The 21629-nt window shown below is 38.8% G+C and overlaps 1 protein-coding gene across 10 annotated transcripts in view; it reads left to right on the forward strand.

Annotated features, from left to right (window-relative positions):
- Positions 1 to 21363, forward strand: part of LOC127423720 (myotubularin-related protein 3-like) — a 60567-nt gene extending 39204 nt beyond the window's left edge. For 8 of the 10 annotated variants that reach the window (XM_051668244.1, XM_051668248.1, XM_051668250.1 and 5 more), the window contains 9 exons: positions 2522 to 2717; positions 4334 to 4519; positions 4635 to 4805; positions 5135 to 5280; positions 5487 to 6951; positions 7701 to 7811; positions 14654 to 14742; positions 15718 to 15744; positions 20002 to 21363. In XM_051668244.1, coding sequence (XP_051524204.1) covers positions 2522 to 2717; positions 4334 to 4519; positions 4635 to 4805; positions 5135 to 5280; positions 5487 to 6951; positions 7701 to 7811; positions 14654 to 14742; positions 15718 to 15744; positions 20002 to 20173 — 2563 coding nt within the window. In that variant the 3' untranslated portion in view covers positions 20174 to 21363. Of the gene's footprint in view, positions 1 to 2521; positions 2718 to 4333; positions 4520 to 4634; positions 4806 to 5134; positions 5281 to 5486; positions 6952 to 7700; positions 7812 to 8660; positions 8775 to 8915; positions 9229 to 14653; positions 14743 to 15717; positions 15745 to 20001 lie in introns of those variants that run through there. The other 2 variants (XM_051668251.1, XM_051668253.1) reach the window with 2 other exon arrangements.
- Positions 21364 to 21629: the final 266 nt, after the last annotated feature.

Below are 21629 nucleotides of genomic sequence, written 5' to 3' on the forward strand. Positions count from 1 at the left end.
CACTCAAAGCTTTAGCTTCATACTGTAAAAAATGAATATTCATATGGACTCCAGTTGAAACACTGAGCATGCATTTAGTTCTGATTCAAGAAAATCTCTAGGTTTTCCCACACACTTGAGTCCGCCATCTGCGCGGATGCTACATCAGAAGTGCACAGCCAGGAACAACTTATAGGGAACCGTGCTCGAAATATTTTGTTTGCTTGTTTTAAAGGGGAGATGGCCAAAAAACTTTGAGAACCACTGAAATAAACACAATAAAGAGGTTGTTTTTGACCCAGGTTTCATTTTCCACTACAGTCTTGGTGGCTGTAAACAAGAATTTAGCTGATAGGTAATGTTCTTAATTCAAGTGCTAGTGACATTTCTTTGGCAACTGGCTTTGCGTAGTATTTGTACCAAGCAAGCACATATAGGACAATAATGCCCTGCACCCTTCTGAGTGCACGCTTCAATTGATTTTCAATCAAAAACCTTGTGCTTGTCCCAAACTCTCAACAGCTCTCTGCTACTTTAGTCATTTAGTTCTCTGTATAGTATTTTTTGGTCTCTTTCCTTCTGCTGTTCTCTTTCTGGCTTGAATTTGCCTGTGATTTCTAACGCTGGCTTGAATTTGCTTCCTTTTCCATCTGCACTTTTTCCACTCCACCATTTGTTTGAAAGTCAACAGCGAGTCTTTCAAGTGACTCCTCTCTCTCTCTTACTTTCACTCTCTCTCTTTCTTTGTTCAGTCAGCATAACTCCGTCCAAGTGCTGTATTTCTAGGCAACACACATGATTTGTTGAATTAAAGTAATCTGATTCTCTTTATTCAGTCTGATTGTAAATGTCTTGCTGCAGGATGTTGTAATGTTTGTGGAAAGGTATTTCTTTTTCTTTTAAACTGGCTTCAAAGTGTTTTTGTTCCTCAAAACTTCCCAAAACTTGTTCCTCTCTGGAATTAAATGTCTCCTTTGTTTCCTTTGCATCAGCTGCGTTTGACCGTGTTGAAAAACTGCTTTACAGTGATCATGCATAGGGACCCAACCACGGTCTTTAAAGCACTTGTGGCAAGAACTGTAGCCCTTTTCACAGTTTTTCTGCTTAAAGCACTTTCATTGACATTAAAGGAATGCACTGGCTTCAATACAAGTTAAGCTCAATTGACAGAATTAACACAAAAATATTTTCAACTCGTCCCTGGTTTATTTAAAAAAACAAAAAAAACCGTTATATCTAACATCACAACTTTGTTGCCATGACGATGCTGGTAAACCCTAAAATTTATTTTATCATACTAAAATCATGTTAACATGGTGGCTATACTTTTAAAACAATGTGTAATTTTTTTTTTTTTCTCCCTTTTTCCCAAATTTGGAATGGCCAATTCCCAGTGCGCTCTAAGTCCTCGTGGTGGCGTAGTGACTCGCCTCAATCCGGGTGGCGGAGGACGACTCTCAGTTGCCTCCGCGTCTGAGACAATCAATCCGTGCATCTTAACACGTGTGGAGGCTTCACGCTATTCTCCCACCGAGAGCGAGAACCACATTATAGCGACCACGAGGAGGTTACCCCTTGTGACTCTACCCTCCCTAGCAACCGGGCCAATTTAGTTGCTTAGGAGGCCTGGCTGGAGTCACTCAGCACACCCTGGATTCGAACTCGCGACTCCAGGGGTGGTAGTCAGCGTCAATAATCGCTGAGCTACCCGGGCCCCCAAACAATGTGTATTTTAATGTTTACTGATTGGCCCCATTCACTTCCACTGTAAGTGCCTTGCGTTAACTGTGATTTTTGCTTATTTTTATTTTATTTATTTTTTTATAAATGAGGTATTAATTATTTTCTGTGGTAATCAACATAATGCTACAAATGTCGATTGAGCTTAACTTGTATTGAACATGGAGCATTCTTTTAATGTGATCAAATTATAGACAACCAGCATTTGCTTGATCTTTTTTTAAATTAAAAAGTTCAGTGTGCTCTGTAGACATACACTTAGTCTAAGGCCTCTTCCACACATTTGAAAGCATGTTAATTTTGCTATGTTTATGCCTCTCATCCTCACTAGAACAGCGTTTTCCTCCAACAAAAACAGAGCGTTTTCAATTAGTATGGCCTAACATTCACAACTCAAAACTCCCCCCCCCTAGTTCCACCCAGACTATTTATTTAAACTACACTTTGTAAATGGCTTGTAAAGAATCATGATGGTTATGACATAAAACATGTGAATGTAAAGTCCAGAAACACAGTTGCAGACAAGAATGCACAGCCAATGCATTTTAAAGCAATGCAATAAAGTTCTACAAAAGTGTAGAATATGATGCGTAGCCATATCTTGTTAAACTTAAAAATCCAATTATTTAAAAACTAAGTTCAATGTTTAAAGGTATTGCTGCACAACACAAATGTTGAGCAGATTTTGTACCTATAGATCTTTTCCACATGATACTTTAGTACATGCATACTTCAGTACACTAATCGTAAAAGGTGTCCAGTGGACTGTGTGTGTAACGTCTGGGTTTTGTTGTGTCTGTAGCTGGCTGTCTGCTCTGGAGAGCACCAAGTGGCTGCAGCATCTGTCCCTGCTGCTGAAGGCATCTCTTCTCGTGGTGAACGCAGTGGATCGTGACCACAGGCCCGTCCTGGTACACTGCTCGGATGGCTGGGACCGCACCCCTCAGATAGTGGCACTGGCCAAAGTCATGCTTGACCCATACTATCGCACCATTGAGGTGAGCACAACCATTCTCATGAGAAGGGGGGGAAACCATTAAAATGTTCTCTGAATTATTACGAGAAGAATTTGTAAGCTATAGCACATGCTGGGAAAATCCACAAGGGCTTATCTTAAATCCTGTCGTTTGAAATGCTTACAAGGCCATGTTTACATAGATAATGGCTTGCAGGAAATGTTAAAATATTTGTAATGTTTACTGACCTTGGAGTACATCAACACGTTTCATATCCATTCACTGACTAAACACTGAAGAGATGCGACACAACAATAGAGGGGTGTGCTTTAGCTATAACTCTCTCTCTCTCTATGCATTTTAGGGGTGTAACGGTTAAAAATTCATGGTACGTTGTACAGATTCTCTACCTTTCAGTGGGGTGTTGGTGCACTTTATCAAGTCATGTGTTCTCTTAAAGAAAACATATTAAACCATATGTGTTTTATTCCGATAGCTAGGTATAAATATGTCAGCAGTTTAACTAACTTAATCAGGAAGATTCTCTTTAAACTGTTGCTCTGTCTTTACAGTAGATTGACCTGTAAGAAAAAACACACAAAAAAAAGACTAAAAAAGTCTAGTTGTGCACTGATCAGGAAATTTGTGGCCTATTCCAAACATAGATTTTGTTTTTTTTAAGTGTGCCCCCCTGCCACACTTTTACATGTTATATGCTGCAGTTACATGTTTGTGCCCCACACTGTAAAATTACATTCAATATACTATATTATCAACAATGAAATCATTAGTATCTATAATTTGTTTACCATCTTTGGCATTTTGTTGCAACACAAATCACTAATTAAGCAACTGCGTGAAGAAGCGGTGCTGCTATAAACTGTTAGTAGTGGTACTGTGACAAACATATATCTATGATTTAAATCTGGGTTCTCACAAAATAGTGCTGGGATGAGTGACTGATGAGAGATTGAGAGCACCTGGAGTTGAAAGCATGCATGTTGAAAAGTGAAACTAAAAAGCTTGCATAATCTCTCCCTATCACTCCACACACCATCTGTTGCAACTCACATTGTGTATACATCAACATCAAGTATACTCAGATTTTTATTCGCATCTATTTGTTGTTTTCATTTGTTTTTACATCCTTCTGTAGATGTGTCAAACTGTAGAGCGTGTCAGAATGACTCTTGAAAATGGGCACCTTAATATTTATAAACATGTCATTCATGCACATTTTTAAAACAAACTGGTATACTCATCTGAATTACAGCATGTCTTAAAGTGTAAATTTAAGAATGCTTAGTTATTTGCCAGTAACTCACCCTCCAGTGGCCGAAATGTCATGGGCCTTCAAGGGCAAAGCAAGTGCTTATTCATTAGAGTAACAGTGTATGTGTGAATCTAGGCACGATCACTAATCACAGATTTAAGACGAAGATTCGCTGATTTAAATCAGCGGCCGATCGATCTGTGCATCCCTAGTTAACGCTAATTCCAGCTATAAATGATGAGCCCTACAAAAGTTCACATGAATTGTACCTCAGATTGCATCTCCCTGCTAACGTTTTTTTCAAGATGAAGCCTTCAAGGAGAACAGTCTGACGATCATGCTGATGTCATATAATATTAAACTCTCCTCTCCTGTCTACTCTCAGGGTTTTCAGGTGCTGGTTGAGACCGAATGGTTGGACTTCGGTCACAAGTTTGCAGACCGTTGTGGTCATGGAGAGAATGCGGAGGACTTGAATGAGCGCTGTCCTGTCTTCCTGCAGTGGTTAGACTGTGTGCACCAACTCCAAAGGCAGTTCCCATGCTCCTTTGAGTTCAACGAAGCCTTTCTGGTGGGTAAAACTTGACGAAGACCTTTATCTTAAAATGAAACCTGATTGATGGTTGTACTTTGACTTTGCAAATAATTAACTCATGTAATTTTGTTTATTTGTTTTGTGTGTTCAGGTGAAGTTGGTACAGCACACTTATTCATGTCTGTTTGGAACGTTCCTGTGTAACAGTGGAAAGGAGAGAGAGGACAGACACATCCAAGAACGGACCTGTTCCGTTTGGTCTCTCCTCAGAGCTGCCAACCGCTCCTTCAGAAACATGCTCTACTCCTCACATTCAGAGATCGTATGTCGTATTATGCTTTCAGTCTGACTCATCTGTCATTTCGTGCTTTTGTTATTTACTCAGCCCATAACAAATGGTAGATCAGTATTGGTTTGTTTGTACAGCAGCCCCAAAATGTAACTGGACCCTCAAGGCACACTATCTAAACTCTTTCTGGTTGTCAAATGTTAGTGGAACATACTAATGTGTCATATTAATGTGCAGAACTGCACCTTTGGTTACTCTGCTAGGACACCTGTGTGAAGTTAAGAGGAATGGACTTCATGGATTCACTGAAATCATTGCCACACTAGTTGCTTAACATTCATTATAAATATGTTTCTGCCCAGGTGCTTCATCCTGTGTGTCATGTACGCAATCTGATGCTATGGACGGCAGTTTACCTGCCAAGCTCTTCCCCCACAACCCCTTCAGATGACTCGTGTGCCCCCTACCCTGCACCCGGTGCCAACTCTGAGGACCAGCCCCTGGACAGGTAATTCTCCTGTACTCAGCCTTAATAATGGAACACCATGACCTATCTTCACAACATTAAAAGGAGTTTGGTTATCTTTTTTGCACTCACTTTCTTTAAATGGAATCTGTCCATGTTTATCTAGCATCACAGTTTTCATAAATAAAAAAATTTTCCCCATTAGCAACCTATCTTGAGCTTGTTTCCGTTTTGTATTGTCTAAACAGGCGTCCTAAGACCCGCTCGTTCGATAACCTACCCAGCGCTTGTGAAGTCGGAAACCCCTTGACTTCGAATCGGCGTTCCAGCGACCCCAGTTTAAATGAGAAATGGCAGGACCACCGCAGGTCTCTGGAACTCAAAATTGGGAATGGGCCTGATGGTGCTATATCTCCAGATCCAGAGGAGAGGGCCAATGTGCAAACAGGGGTGGGACTTATGGGAACATTGTCCAATGGTTGCACAGAGGAAGGGGAGGAGCTTGGAGATGTCAGGTTGCCAAAGATAGAGGGGGTTGACGAGGCGGAGCTGTCCTTGACAGTGGGTGTGGCTATGGGCCAGATGGAAAACATTCTCCAGGAAGCAACAAAGGAAGAGTCCTCACCAGATAACCGCAGAGACGCTAAAACAGACCTTACTAATGATACCTCTGCTCCAAATGACGAGAGTAGCAAAATTGCACATTCAGTAGAAGTCGAAAGCAACATCGTTAGCGGTAATATTGAGATGCGGCTAACTGTAAGTGCCCATGAGAGCAAAGCTGAAAACCTCAGAGACAGAAAGGTCAATGGACATTGTTCAGAAGATGGTAGTTCCGAAGAGTCCTCTGCTCTCAGCCAGGATACCTCTGGAAGCCAAGACTCTGAGGAACTAGCCATGGAAGCACTTGAGAAGAAGACCATACAAGAACTTAACCCCTCTCATAACATGCTTAATTTAACTTCCAATGGCCTCAGGACTCTCAGTAATGGCTATGGTGTTCAGAAACCACCAGGGCAGGGTCAGGAGTCTACCCCTTTCCCAGAGACAAGGTCTGAGTCTCTTGAGCAAGCCGAGAAACGCCTTTCTCTCTTGGAGAGCTCTACAGAGACGCTAACAGAGGACTTGGGTGTCCGACCCAAGAGTTCGGGACACTTGATTATTCCGCCACCTCTTAAAACCCTTGCCGAATCATCGTGCCTCAAACAGGGTCTAAAAGCTGACCCTCAAGGCACTCCCAGAACTTTAAACAACACCCCAAAACGGCCATCTCTCAGTGCCTTTCCACCCTCTACTGACCTCCTCCACCCAATATTTAATGGAGAGCCCGCAGAACCAGAGCCCACTACTCCGCAGTGGGCCCGCACAAATGGGGAACAGGCCACGCTTAGCCGACAGGTGTCACTGGCTAGTTGTGGCTCGCTGACTCTCCATGCACGGGGCAGCTGCTCCCACCATCGCTGCCTGCACTTGGGTTTTCTTGGCCGGCCGAGCTTCAGCCCTCCGGAGCCCCCCTCATCCCGTAGCCACCTGGATGACGACGGGTTGACCCTACACACTGACGCCGTGCAGCAGCGCCTGAGGCAGATCGAGGCAGGTCATCAGCTGGAGGTGGAAGCTTTGAAGAGGCAGGTACAGGAGCTCTGGAGTCGTCTGGAGAGCCACCAGACCACTGGGATGTTGCGACTCAATGGAGACATCAGAGATGAAGTGGTGAGCAGGAGCACGGAACTGTACTAACTTCACAGAACAAGGGGTGCACAATTCTGGTTCTAAAGATCTACCTTCCTGTAGAGTTCAGTCCAAACCTGCTTAAGCATACTTACCCTTACTTAAGCATCCTTATTTCCCAAACCCCCTTGTACAATGAATGTAGATCTCAAGTTTTTGATGAGTTGTAAGTAACTAAACTTTGCAGTTAGGTAGATCTCTAGGACCATAATTGAGCACCTCAGATTAAAACAATACAGCACACAAACACGCAAATGGTTGCTCCATTTTTTGGTTTGTATTTCCTGTGAGTGAACTCCTTGATCTTAATGGCATTGGAGTATTTTGGGGGATATTTTATTCAATGCCTGATCTGAAATCCTGAAATATAGCTTTTTGCTCTGTTTAGTCATGTAGTATGCAACCAGCTAATATTTCAGTTGATGTCTTTAAAATGAAATATTACATATACAGGTTAGAAACCTATTCCATACCCTTCTCTTAGCATGTTAGCATACCTAATTCAACATAATTTCTGAATTTCATGCTCTCAGTGTTAGATACTGTAAAACTATATTTCTTTAATTTTAAAAGCCTTTTCATCATCTAATGATTTTCGATTGTCAAAATATATACTGTATGTTTAGTGTGTCTAATTTAGCCATCACAAAATAATTGTATTATACACAATTATTTTACAAGCATAAAAAAACTCTGAGAGTTTTAACACTTCTTCTTGGTCTCCCTGTCAGACCTCAATCACAGACTCTGACTTCAACCTGGAGCCCAACAGTCTGTCGCGCTGCAGTACTGAACTGTTCTCGGAGGCCAGCTGGGAGCAGGTGGACAAACAGGACACTGAGGTACACATGAACACACCTGAAGAAATGGAATCATTTAATTCCTAAAACTAAACATTTCAAAACTAGGTTGTCTCTAAACAAGTCGTTTACTTGTTTATTTATATGACAGTGGACCCTTTTCCCACTAACTGATATGACGCATTTCTGCCTCAATTTTGCAGCATAAATCTTGCAAACCTTTTTCTATTTTTAGTTTGTCAGTTATTTATACAGTAAATTTGGAAGTATATTTGGCATATTTTTCTCCTGTGACTGCTGGGACCAATCTCTCTGTTTTTTGTAATGTTATTTCCTCTTTTGGAAAGTTTTTTTCTTTTGCTATTTGAGCCAGTGGGAAAGCAAAAAAATGACTTGCTGTGGTCTCCCATTCAACACAACGGAAGTTTACTTCTGCATTCCAAACTAGTGCTGGGTAAAAATATAGATTTTCAAATGCATCACAATCTTCATTTAAACTATTTCTATGTCTATTCTTAAATTTCAAGATCGATCTTTCACTTTTTGCGCAACACTCTACGATGCAAGTTAGTCACTCGCATATGCGACCAAATTTTGCGCTATGCGACTAAAAATGTTTGTGATGAGCCACTGGATGGTACGTTTTCAGATTTCCTTTACAATGTTTGAGTAGTATCCGCAATGATTTCTGCAAAACCACTGTATTTGAATAGTTGGGCAGAATTTCCGTTTTGTGGCGGAAGTGTAATAAATCACTCGCAAAATAACAGTGCTTCTGTCCCAGATGCTTCTCCGCCATTCAGCTGCCTGCAGAAGGATTGGCTTCGGAACATCTGTTCGAAAAAGCCTCGGAATAATTTGTTTGTGTGCTCTTTTCACTTTTTTGACAAGAATTCAACAGCGGAGAATACTTATCCTATCCACCGTTATGACCCGTCTACGATAGACGTGCAGAAAAGGAGCACCATTAACTACAAAGAAACGATAGCATGATTATGCAAACAGGTGTGTGTACTTGTGCTAAAAATGCATTAGAAACTTTTAGAGTATGTTGATTTCTATTCAGCGTTGGCCTTAGTGTATCTTTAACATGTTTTGAAGTGACATTATTACTCAGCATAAAACAAACTGTGTTATTCCTTCCAGATGAGAGCGGTGAAATGAGTAGTGATGATGTTTAAGCTGTTCCATGCTGTTTCTCAAGCCTAATGAAGGAATTCTGTGCTGGAAGACATTATAATGAGAAGTGACGTACAGTAGTGAGATGCTTTATGATGCATTGCACATGTCTCGACATGCATTCTTTTCAAAAGTGAATTTGAAAATAATGTGGACATTTAAATTAAATGTATTTTAGTGCTTTTGTAATACATATTGTTTCAAAGTTGCGTTACAGAGAATACTGAACTTTTGTGTACAATATTTATAATGTGTGTCCAAATAAATGTATTTATTTGTATTACATGTGGTTCTTTCTGTTCTGCACAGTTTATTGTGTGGCTGCTAATGCATCCCGATTACCTACACATAAACCAAAAATACAATCTGTCTGTCAACAGCATCAGTCAACTTGACGATAATAAAGCAAGAATTAGCCTACTATTGGGGGAGGGGGTTAATCGCAGCTTGATTTTCTCACATTTTTTGCACTTTTCCATAGCTCTGCTTGATTTTAAATTGGAATCTGTGCCACCCCTAAAATGGGTCATACCATTGACCTTGCCTGAGCGGTTCCAGTGAATGCACTGAAAAAAAAACTTCATTTAAGGACGTGCATGGACAGAGCACCGTGAATGTGTCTAAAATGCTTGTACACAGATAAGCTGAGTGATAAAATTTACCCTCTTTAACTTAATGCTGATTATCCGAATGTATGAAGCAAGCTGTCTGCTGAAATAACAAACAACAACCACAAATCTAACAACAAAGCTGAAATAAGGGGCCTGGGTAGCTCAGTGAGTATTGACACTGACTACCACCCCTGGAGTCGCGAGTTTGAATCCAGGGCGTGCTGAGTGACTCCGGTTGCTATGGAGGGTAGAGTCACGTGGGGTAACATCCTCGTGGTCACTATAATGTGGTTCGCTCTCTGTGGGGCGCGTGATGAGTTGTGTGTGGATGCTGTGGAGAATAGCGTGAAGCCTCCACATGCGCTATATCTCCGCGGTAATGTGATCAACAAGCCACGTGATAAGATGTGCAGATTGACGGTCTCAGACGCAGAGGCAACTGAGATTCGTCCTCCGCCACCCGGATTGAGGCGGGTCACTACGCCACCACGAGGACTTAGAGCGCATTGGGAATTGGGCATTCCAAATTGGGGAGAAAAGAGGAGAAAAAAAACAAAGCTGAAAAAAAAAGCGCACGTCCTGTTAATCAGACACGCTTGGAAGTTGTGTTCATTACTATAGCAACAATAGGCTGTGGGCGCATTTTTTCCAGAATCATCATTGGCCAGTAGAAAAAAAAAAAAAAAACAATATGGGATCAAATACCCATCAAATGTATTGTGGTCACGGATCCAAAAATAATAAGCGAGAATCAAAAAATAATAAGCGCAGATCAAATTAAATAAAAAGCGCAGATCAAAATAATAACAAGCATGAATCAAAAATATATAAACACATTTAAAATATGCTGCAAAAAAACAACAGAAAAATTAAAGCAAAGTCATCAGAATTGCAAACAAAATCATGTTTTCCTTGGTTATATTACTGTTTGTTGTGCTCTCTGACAATTTTGCTCATATTTTCATTTTTTGTATATTTACGCTGTATTTTTCTTTGCTTTTGTTTCCAAGTTATGCGCTTGGTTTTCCAAAACTTGTGGGTAGAGTTTCATGTAAATCAGGGGGTGTTTTGTGTCCCCGTTGGTCCACTAGTTCTTGATCGATAGCTCCTCCTCTAGCCAATCATTTGAAGAGGGGAGGTGACGTCAATCCAATACTACTCCGACGGCTGCTGCTCAATATTATATTTTTTGTGGTTGATAGATACGCTGCTTGTGTCTGTTTTGAGTATTTTCTGCAGCAATAGGAAACAATGTGTTGTCCGAGCAGGCCATTATCATAGTCCATTAACACATGTATGGAGACAGCTTAGTTAGCAGAGTCTTTAGTTTAGGCATTATTTAAGACTTCCTTGTTTGTAGGTTATTGGCTGCATATCTAAAAAAACAAAAAAAACAAGGCTGGGTTGGTGTGGATGTTTAATACATGTTTTTACTAGCTGTACCAGTGAAGTCGCAAGTTCAGAACCCAACTTGATCTGCTTTTCCATGTTGCTGAATGTGCTGTTATATCCTACGTTGGCATCGTTGGCACGGCTACATGTACTTTCTTTTTCCACGATACTGCAGCGAAATCAGAAGTGACCAAGCATCCCCACGTCAATAAATAATGCAATAAAGTTGGCTTGACGTTGGACGTTCTTTTTTCACAAATAGTAGCAAATTTAGGGACCGTCTCTAAAGAGACAGGCAACATTGGAGCGTACATATCCAAAACATTTACAAACATTTCCATAACATAGAGTATACAACTTCAGTAACATTTGAAGCAAATGACGTAGAGGCATAAAACCAACTCCAAAGTGTGCATGTAGGTGTCAGCAATAATGCACACCTTTTAAAAATGCCCAATTATATGTAAGCATTTCTATATTCATCAGTATTATAATAGGCCTTGGTGTCGGGATCTGGATTTTGTTTCATGGAAAAGCGGATCAAGTTGGGTTCTGAACTCGTGACTACATTGGTACAGCTAGTAAAAACATGCAACAAACATCCACACCAACCCAGAATTGTTTTTTTGTTGTTGTTTTTTTTAAAGATATGCAGCCAATAACCTACAAACAAGGAAGACTTAAATAATGCCTGAACTAAAGACACTTTTTATTTATTTTTGTGCTTACTATTTTTCTATCTGCACTTATTATTTTTTGATTCATGCTTATTATTTGTGGATCCGTGACCACAACACATTTGACGGGATTTTGATCCCATAAGATAATTGCTCTCAAGTCATACAGAATAATATTTTTAAGAATAATAAGTAAATCAACTCATTTATCTTTTTTAAAAAACATACTCACAAATGCACTGTTTGAACTGAGAAAAAGTTCAATTAAGCCCTATAATGAAAGTGAGTTATAGGAGTGATATTTGTAAATAAATAAATCCTTCCTTTTGTACTGAGATTTCAATCACCAGTGAAGACAACAAGAGCCAGAGAAAGAGGAAAAAGCAGACAGATTTTTACTATTTAGTGAAGAAAAGTTTGTTTAGGATTAGTTGAAAAAGTCCATGATAATATTTACATTTACGTAATCTAGCCATGGAAGTATTGTTTGATTCGTTTGTATTAAATGTATCGGTAAGTCGTTACAGTAAGGTTGTCGTGTGTATACATTACACAGTTAATTACCATGATCAGGCATCGTTTTTAATCATGGTATATGTCAGTTTCTACATACACTAATACAGTTTAATATAAAAAAATAGTAATGTAACATCATTAAGAACTCACATGAACTAACAATGAACAATATTGTATGAACAAATTCACACACCAAGATGAAAAAATGCATAGAAAATATGGATTGAACCTAATTAGAAATGTAATACATGTTACACGTGCATGCGTTAACGTATATAACATTAATGTAAAGTGTATCATTAAATCATTCATTATCCCTAACATCAACACCTGCCCCCATTCACCCCCTGACCCCCCTGAAGGTCGTCGTGTAATTCACACCCTGCTAAAGGTATTTTTGAAAAGGTCCCCAGTACATTTAACAGCATTAGTTGAGAGGGAATATCTTTCATGTGTAAGTGAAATAGACATTTTAACTCAAATATACCCATATGAATCAGAATCAAATCGAGAGATTGTGAATACGAATTGAATCAGGACGCTGTATCAATACACAGCCCTATTCCAAACCTGGAAATCTGAAAAGGGTCCATTGTGATAAAAAGACTTGGATTTGATGGTCATATGTTGTGAATACTGTATATGATATTGTAAGAGAACATGTATATTTATTTATATATATATATATATATATATATATATATATATATATATATATATACACTACCTGTCAAAAGTTTTGAAACACTTACTCATTCTTTATTATAATTGTTTTCACATTTTAGAATAATAGTAAAGTCATCAAAACTATGGAATAACATAAATGGAACAATGGGAATTATGTTGTGACTAAACAAAATCCAAAATAAATCAAAACTGTGTTATATTTTAGCATCTTCAAAGTAGTTTCCCTTTGTCTAGAATTTGCAGACATGTTCTCTTGACATTTTCTCAACCAACTTCTTGAGGTATCACCCTGGGATGCTTTTTAAACAGTATTGAAGGAGTTCCCATCTATGTTGGGCACTTATTGGCTGCTTTTCTTTATTATTTGGTCCAAATCATTTAATACAATTTTAGTTTCATAATGAAATAAATTAATATGGTGGCACAATTATATTTTTGTCTACAAAACTAATTTCAAATATTTAAGCAAACGCCTTCAGATCAAAAGATTTTTAAGATCATGAGAAACATTTCAGTCGTTTCAAAACTTTTGACCGGTAGTGTGTGTGTGTGTGTGTGTGTGTGTGTGTGTGTGTGTATATATGTATATAATATATATTTTTTTTTTTGTATTTGTTTTATTGTTTGTGTTTTGGACCTTGTGTGTCCTTAATAAAGCTTTGATTTGATTTTAATTTGTGTATATGTACACACATTTTTTATGTGTGTACATATATATATATATATATATATATATGTACATATACACAGAGTCACCTTATTCAGCCCCACCCCTTTTCCATGCTCCGCTGTTTCAAATGTTGTCATCTAACTTCCTGTTTGTATTAGAGTGTACTAAGAAGAGTCAGTCAAAATGAATTGAATGTGGGAGCACAGGAAGTATTACGCACCTCTTTACTGCATGAAAATGCTTATGAAGTTTTTTTTCTAAGTGTTCGTTTTTCCGACACAGACGGAGGTAAATTGGACCTGGCAACTCACATTCAGACAGTTATGACACACTGCACTTTTTCATAATACAAGCGTTTAATTGATATACGTGTAATTCGGCTTAAATGAGATTAAAATAGTTGTAAATGCAATATATAAAATAAAACATACTCTGTGAGTGAGTGTGTGTGTGTGTGTGTGTGTGTGTGTGTGTGTGTGTGTAAAAATATCATATCACCGCATCCCGGATTAACACTCAAAACATCTGCTCACCTGAACTATAACGTGAGGGGTGGATGACATGAGAAGATGGCCACAGGTGTCGTACAGAGATATTTTTAATGACTTTATGTTGTCTCGTGGAGTTTCATGAGCACAAAGGCACATCAGTACATCCACAGTGTGAAGGTAGGATCTTGTGTAGTTATGAAGTACTCTTGTTTTAAATTCTCTCCACTCTGCTTTCCGTTTCTATGACATCCCCTGAATACTTTAAAATACTCGTGATAACTTTTGGCAACTCTATAACCTGTAAATCCACATCGCTAGCTAATTACACTTAGACATCAACACCATAGAAATCTATATAGAATACACTAGACCGGAAGATCAAAGACAAAATTTTCAAGATGGCTGCGTGCTAGTTACTCTGGCACATAAGGTAAAAATACAGTGACTTTCTCCACCTCTGAAATTAATTGTCTTTATAATATTTACCAATAAAAACATTATTGATGATGTAGTGGTGAATAGATATCCCAAAATTCCCCCCAAAATTAATTCCCACTGAGATTCACTCAAAAATACGATGTATTGCAAAGAACATTCAGTGTTGTCTTTATTTTCTATTAGGCATTTGGATTTTTTATTGAGCATGTACATTTTTTTGCAGGTGACCCGTTGGTACCCGGACCATCTGGCTGCCCAGTGCTACGGCTGTGAGAGAGGGTTCTGGCTGGCCACTAGAAAGCACCACTGCAGGTAAAACTTCATCACAGACTACACCATAAAACACTCTTGTCTTTCTGTCACTCCTGTTCTGTCCCCCAACTTGTACCTCCTTGAGGGTTGGATGCATTAGTGTTGACTCATTTTCTTGAAGTTTTTTGCAAAACCTTATGTTTGTGCCTGAAATTCCTCCGCCTCTGGTCAGTCAGTAAATAAAATAAATGTTTGGCGAGTTTTCGCTGGTTTCATTTACTCATTGCTCATTGCTGCAGCATTTGTAAACACAGCAGTTTAAACAAACTACCCAACTGGCAAATGGCTAAACCGCTAAACGCTCTAGAATCAACATGGCGTACACATGCCACTGATGTGGCAACAGCAGGACGTATTTCATACGCTTATGTTACATGAAATATGTTTTCTTTTTAAATTGCGCAAATATCAAGCACAATTTCAATATTACAGTGATGTGGTTCTTTTAGCAGCAGAAAAGCTCTTTTCCAAAACCTAGTGAACTGCCTTGCTATGTACTGTCTACATAGGCAGCTACCTTCTAAGCATGCTAATTAAAATGGAACCTCACAAGTCATTGATTTGGAACGGTCCATACCCACAGTAAGGGGCCATTCACACAATGCATTTTTACATCCATTCAGTGCTGTGTTTTCTCTTTATGTAATCATGCGCTAGACAGACGTGTTTGACCATTGCGCCACATATCGTTTCGAGCATGAGTGCAGTATTTTTAAGACGCCATGTCAAGTTATTCGAAAGAACTTCTACTTTTAAAAACATCTCTCAAGACATGCATTCTGTTCCATTCGTTGCGCTGCAACGCGTTCGGTCCGATTAGGCTGAAACAAGGTGTCTTAGAAAGCAGATATCATCACTGTAATAATCCTTCATATTGGGAGCATGCCTGCGATACTTAAAATGCTGTCTAGATAGGCAGCTCACTAGGTTTTGTTAGCACAGAGCTAAAGTCTTCCTTTTTTTTCCTCACCACAGAGGCAAGGAGCATATGGAAGAGATTTGGTGAGAACTGCCCTCTCTTTCTCTATCATGGGGTTTTTCTCAGCCTGTTAACCATCACTTCAGAGTGCTCCTAATCCTCCTGTCTCTCTACATGTCTTTATGGGGTTGAAACGGACTCTGTTATTGTTGGGGAGGAACTGTACCATAAAATAGGGCTGCACGGTTATGACAAAAATCTGAGTTGTCGATTACTTCCCTGATATTGTAATTACAGTTATCAGTTTTAATTAATAGAATTTACATAAAAACATTGTTTAGAGAAACTGCATGCCATTTTTTTAATTTAGGCTGCATATCCAAAACAAACCGAGGACTGTGTTCATGTGAGAATAAACATGCATCAGACTGCCCTAAATTTATACTTTAGGACTGTTCCTCAAAGCCACACTGCAAAATGTTGTAGATTTTCCAACAAAATCAGCACAGAAAATGCAAAAAAAAACAAAAAAAACAATTATCAGATTCCTTCTGGGCCTAGACTTATCTAAACACTGATTCATCATTGCACTGACACATTGGGAAAAGTACATTTAGATGCGACTGGAGTATGCAATAAGGACTTTTGTAATTGACACTTTTCACGATTAGTTAATTGTGGCAGTTGTAATTGTAATCTCAGATATTTTTCGATTAATTGTGCAGCCCAGCCATAACATTTTCACAGGTTCCAGAGAGCCGTGTAGTTGGGGGAACTGAGGTGTTGGCTTCTTGCGTTTTCATTTTCTCTGGCATTAACATCCCTCACAATTTCAACAAAAAAGTTTAACAAAACATTTTAGATAATATGTGACTTTTCATCATATGGTTAACCAATAGAGTCTGTCAATTATTAGGATTTCAGGGGGGTATATTTTATACTTATACAGCATTTTATTGTTTTTTTCCCTGTAAGGCTAAAGAGCTTTCTTAGTAATTTGGTAGTAATACAAAAAATATTTTTTTTAAATCCTGTTTTTCAATAAAATGACCCCTTCAAATGGCATTTCGTGAGAAATTGATTTTGCAAGACGTTGAAAGGCAGTTTACTTGTTATCCTCGCATTTGTGCATCTTCATGATTGCGGTCATTTATAAAGGGCTGCATGTTTTGTGTGTGTGTGTGTGTGTATGTATTTAAAACGCACAGTGTGTGAAGCATTGGCCAGTGATTTGACACACCTCCTGTTACTGATTTGTGATTTATTAGAGGTTAATCTGCATGTGTCTGGGTTTAGTTCAGTCCAGACTTGAAGAAGCCCCTCCCTCCCTTAACACTTTTTTTTTTTTTTCTGTTCAGGACATGATGTCTTTTTTAAATATGTATTTTGTTTGTTTCTGGTAAATGTGTTTAACCCTCAGAGACCAAATGTAGCAGAAGTGCAATGCTTTTTAAAGCAATTAAATAATATCTCATTTTCATTAAATATATAAAAACAACACATAACAGTAGCTGACACTCTGAACTGTAAAACAGCAACAGTTTTGGCAGGAAGAAAAACTTCACTTTTTGAACAAATTTAGCAATTTTTTTTAAGTATTTCACCTGTAATGTACTATATACTGTATATACACTCACCGGCCACTTTATTAGGTACACCTGTACATCTACTTATTCATGTGATTAACTAATCAGCCAATCATGTGGCAGCAGTGTAATGCATAAAATCATGCAGATATGGGTCAGGAGCTTCAGTTAATGTTCACATCAACCAGTTCGAACCAGTTTGGCCATTCTCTGTTGACCTCTCTCATCAACAAGACATTTCCGTCCACAGAACTGCCGCTCACTGGATGTTTTTTTGTTTTTTGGCACCATTCGGAGTAAATTCTAGAGACTGATGTGTGTGAAAATCCCAGAAGATCAGCAGTTACAGAAATACTCAAATCAGCCCGTCTGGCACCAACAATCATGCCACGGTCCAAATCACTGAGATTACATTTTTTCCCCATTCTGATGGTTCATGTGAATATTAACCTTTTCACACGTGAGTTTCTCCTGTACTAACGGATCTCTCAGCGTGAGTTCTTTAATGCACACTGTAATTAATATAAATCTTACCTCACACTTCACAGCAGATGCACTGAAGGTCAGATTATATCACAGCGGGTGCACTGAAGGTCAGATTGTATATTATCAAACATATGTGGTTTTTAGATGTTTATAATGATTGATTATGATAGATAAGATGCGCCATATTTTCGTTGCAAAGCAAGATGGGATTCTGAGTTTGAATTGTCATTGAAGCATACAAAAGGAGGAGCATAGAAGTTTCTAAAAACCAAGCCCTTCCACTCTCCCATCCCCGGATGTGGTTTTGTCAGATGGAATGGGAAAAGGCTCAAGTGGACTGACTAGTTTGTATATTCTTTGATGTCAGAAAACATGGCTGCAGCGCTGCATCAAAACAGTGCATTCCGACGGTAATGGCTTTTTACGTTTATTGAGTGATTGTTTTAAAGTTTGTAACATATAAAAATAAAGATATTGTGATGTTGAAAAGATTATTTGAGCAACTGGTTCATAATGACAACTGATTTTGCTGGTAAACAACAGCATGAATGCAGATCACACCGGTTTGATCGTACACATCTGGGCCTAGCCTAGTGTAATCACACCGGTTTGATCGTACGTGCGACTGACTCATATCTGCATGATTTTATACATTACACTGCTGCCACACGATTGGCTGGTTAGATAATCGCATGAATAAGTAAATGTACAGGTGCACCTAATAAAGTGGCCAAAGAGTGTATACACAGTGTATATATATTGTATATATTTGTTTTCAATTCTCAACATGTTTACTGAGTGATAAAAACGTACACCCCCAAAAACACATTTTTTTTTTAGTACTGTTCTGCCATTTAAAACATTTGTTTAATGGTGTTCATGGTATTTATTGTATTTTAAATCTACATTACTTATAGATAGGTATTTTTTTTATTATCCAGAAAATGTATCATAAATTTTAATAGTCCTTATTAGTTTTAAATAGTCAAATAACATGGCTGTTCATGAATTTGCCCTTATGAATTTACTGTTTGCAATAAGTTATTTTTAATATACTTTTGTGTGTTGTTAATTCAAAACCCACACTTGCTGTTGTAAAAACAAAACAAGCTCATTGTTACACATTTGCAGCATTTTCCAAAAATTAACATTAAAACTTGAAATTTTTATAACCAGTGGCTTTTTAAAAAAAACACATTCATGTATTGACGCTGACTATCACACCTGGAGTCGTGAGTTCGTATCCAGGGCGTGCTGAGTGACTCCAGCCAGGTCTCCTAAGCAACCAAATTGTCCTGGTTGCTAGGGAGGGTAGAGTCACATGGAGTAACTTCCTCGTTGTCGCGATTAGTGGTTCTCGCTCTCAATGGGGCGTGTGGTAAGTTGCGCGTTGAACGCGGAGAGTAGCATGAGCCTCCACATGCTGTGAGTCTCCGCGGTGTCATGCACAACGAGTCACGTGATAAGATGCGCGGATTGACTGTCTCAGAAGTGGAGACAACTGAGACTTGTCCTCCGCCACCCGGATTGAGGTGAGGAACCGTGCCACCACGAGGATCTACTAAGTAGTGGGAATTGGGCATTCCAAATTGGGAGAAAAGGGGATAACAAAAAAAAGGGGGACACATTCATGGTGGATAATTATATATCAATAATTAATGGTTAAATTAGGGCTGTCTTCAAATAACATAATTATAAAGTAATATAAGGATATAAATATGTATTAATGATAATAAACAAAATATATCATATTAGTATATAATGTTTCATATAATACTAGTGATAATGTAATATAAAATAATAGTGGTTAAAATTTCACATTGGTTGAGATTTGATTGAAATATTTTTTCATTTAAAAATATAGTACATTCAGATTCAATACATCCAGGTCCTCTTTTATGGAAAGAAATCAAAAGAGTGTCACAAAGATATTTTATTGGACATTTATTGAACTCAAATGGGGATATTTTGAAGAATGTTCACGGTGATGGTAATCATAGTGATTAGGGACTATCAAACTTGAAAAAGGACACACACACACACACACACACACACAAAAAAAACACCATAAAAGCTACTACTTTTAGGGTGAACTATTCCTTTAAATAAATTTTAGAAGATAGCTCAATAACTTTAGCAGCACTATTTAAGTTTTTTATATTCAATATGTGAAGGTGCTTATGTATGTTTTCTTTCTGAACTCTGACTCCCTCCTCTCTCTCTCTCTCTCTCTCTCTCTTTCTCACCCACCTCTGCTGCCCCCTGCAGGAATTGTGGGAATGTGTTCTGTGCCAGCTGTTGCGATCAGAAGATCCCGGTGCCAAGCCAGCAGTTGTTCGAGCCCAATCGAGTGTGTAAATCGTGTTTCAGCAGCCTGCAGACTCCAGCGTCAGCTCTGGAGATAGAGCTGGACAAACCCATCACGGCCAGCTCCAACTAAACCCAGAACCAGGTCAAAACGCCCACACACGAACAACTGCGGAGGACCCTTGGGACACGTTGAAGGACGTCCAGAGACTGTTTTCGTGGGGCGTAGTTGCTTAATTGTATTTTCCCACCCGGAAGGGAATCGTGTATATACGGAACGGAGTGGAACATGCAGAAAGTCGTCCGGAGAGGATGCTTAGCACTTTCAGTTGGCGTTTGAGGACTGCTAAACGTATTTTTGCAAAGGCGGGGTGCGATTTGTGACTGCATTAAAAGCTTGAAAGGTTTCTCAAAAGGCCAGTGGACGGTGTTTTACTGGCGTTTGTTTTCAAGAGTTTCTTTTGAGTAGGATTTCCTTTATCATCTCGCAAACATTAGATTTTCGTTGACGTGCTTGGGAATGCCACAGGGTGAAAGGTGCTTTTGGGATGAGACCGTAATATCTACTTTGTGTCTCTTTCATTGAGAAAGTTAGTGGAAATTGTCTTTTTCCTTGACTTTTTCTTCTGTTTTAGACATTGCACAGATCGGCAGTCCATTTGGGGTTGATTCTGGACACCAAAAAGCGTTAAAACTCACCTGATTTCCAGATTAATTGGAGACTGTTGGTTTGCAACCCCAGTTAAAGGCCTTGGACGTGCTTGAATAGAACCCTTTGCGCCATTGGCTATAAAGTGACAGGAAGTGATGTTAGCATGGACCGCTAGAGGGCACTGTTGGCTTTCTGGTGACGTCTGATTCTGAGACATTCTCACTAAAGCGTTTTTTTTTTTTTTTGTAACATAAATGCGAGACTAATGAGATAATATATTAGAATGTTGTAAGAATGAGACGTATAGCATTTAAGATGAGAAATTGTATAGAATTCTTGAATAGTGGCTCACGAAATTAGTCACCAAATATAAGTTGTGTTTGTTTTCCCCAGTTGTAGCCATTTGGGGTTTGTTTATTCTTTTTAATGTATTTCTTTTTTCCTAATTTTTCTTCTATTAATCGCTGAAAAGAATTTAAATGACATATGTATGGAGAGAGGTATTGTATTTGAAATGCAGCGCTAGGGCCCCAGAATTGTTTTATTTATTATCAAGTTTATTTGTTCAACCCTGACAATTGATATGCCACAGGATAATCAGTGTTGATCAGTGTGTGCTGCCTTTGCACTGAAGACAAATACCCCCCCCCCCCAAGAATTAAAGGGTTAGTTCACCCAAAAATGAAAATTCTCTCATCATTTACTCACCCTCATGCCATCCCAGATGCGTATGACTTTCTTTCTTCAGCAGAACACAAATGAAGATTTTTAGAAGAATATCTCAGCTCTGTAGGTCCATACAATGCAAGTGAATGGTGATTAGACCTTTGAAGCTCCAAAAATCACATAAAGGCAGAAGTGATATAATAGGTGTGGGTGAGAAACAGATTTTTACCTTTTTTCTAAATCTCCACTTTCACTTTAAGATGTGAAAGTG

The sequence above is a fragment of the Myxocyprinus asiaticus genome, chromosome 33, assembly GCF_019703515.2.
Source record: "Myxocyprinus asiaticus isolate MX2 ecotype Aquarium Trade chromosome 33, UBuf_Myxa_2, whole genome shotgun sequence".
Taxonomy (NCBI): domain Eukaryota; kingdom Metazoa; phylum Chordata; class Actinopteri; order Cypriniformes; family Catostomidae; genus Myxocyprinus; species Myxocyprinus asiaticus.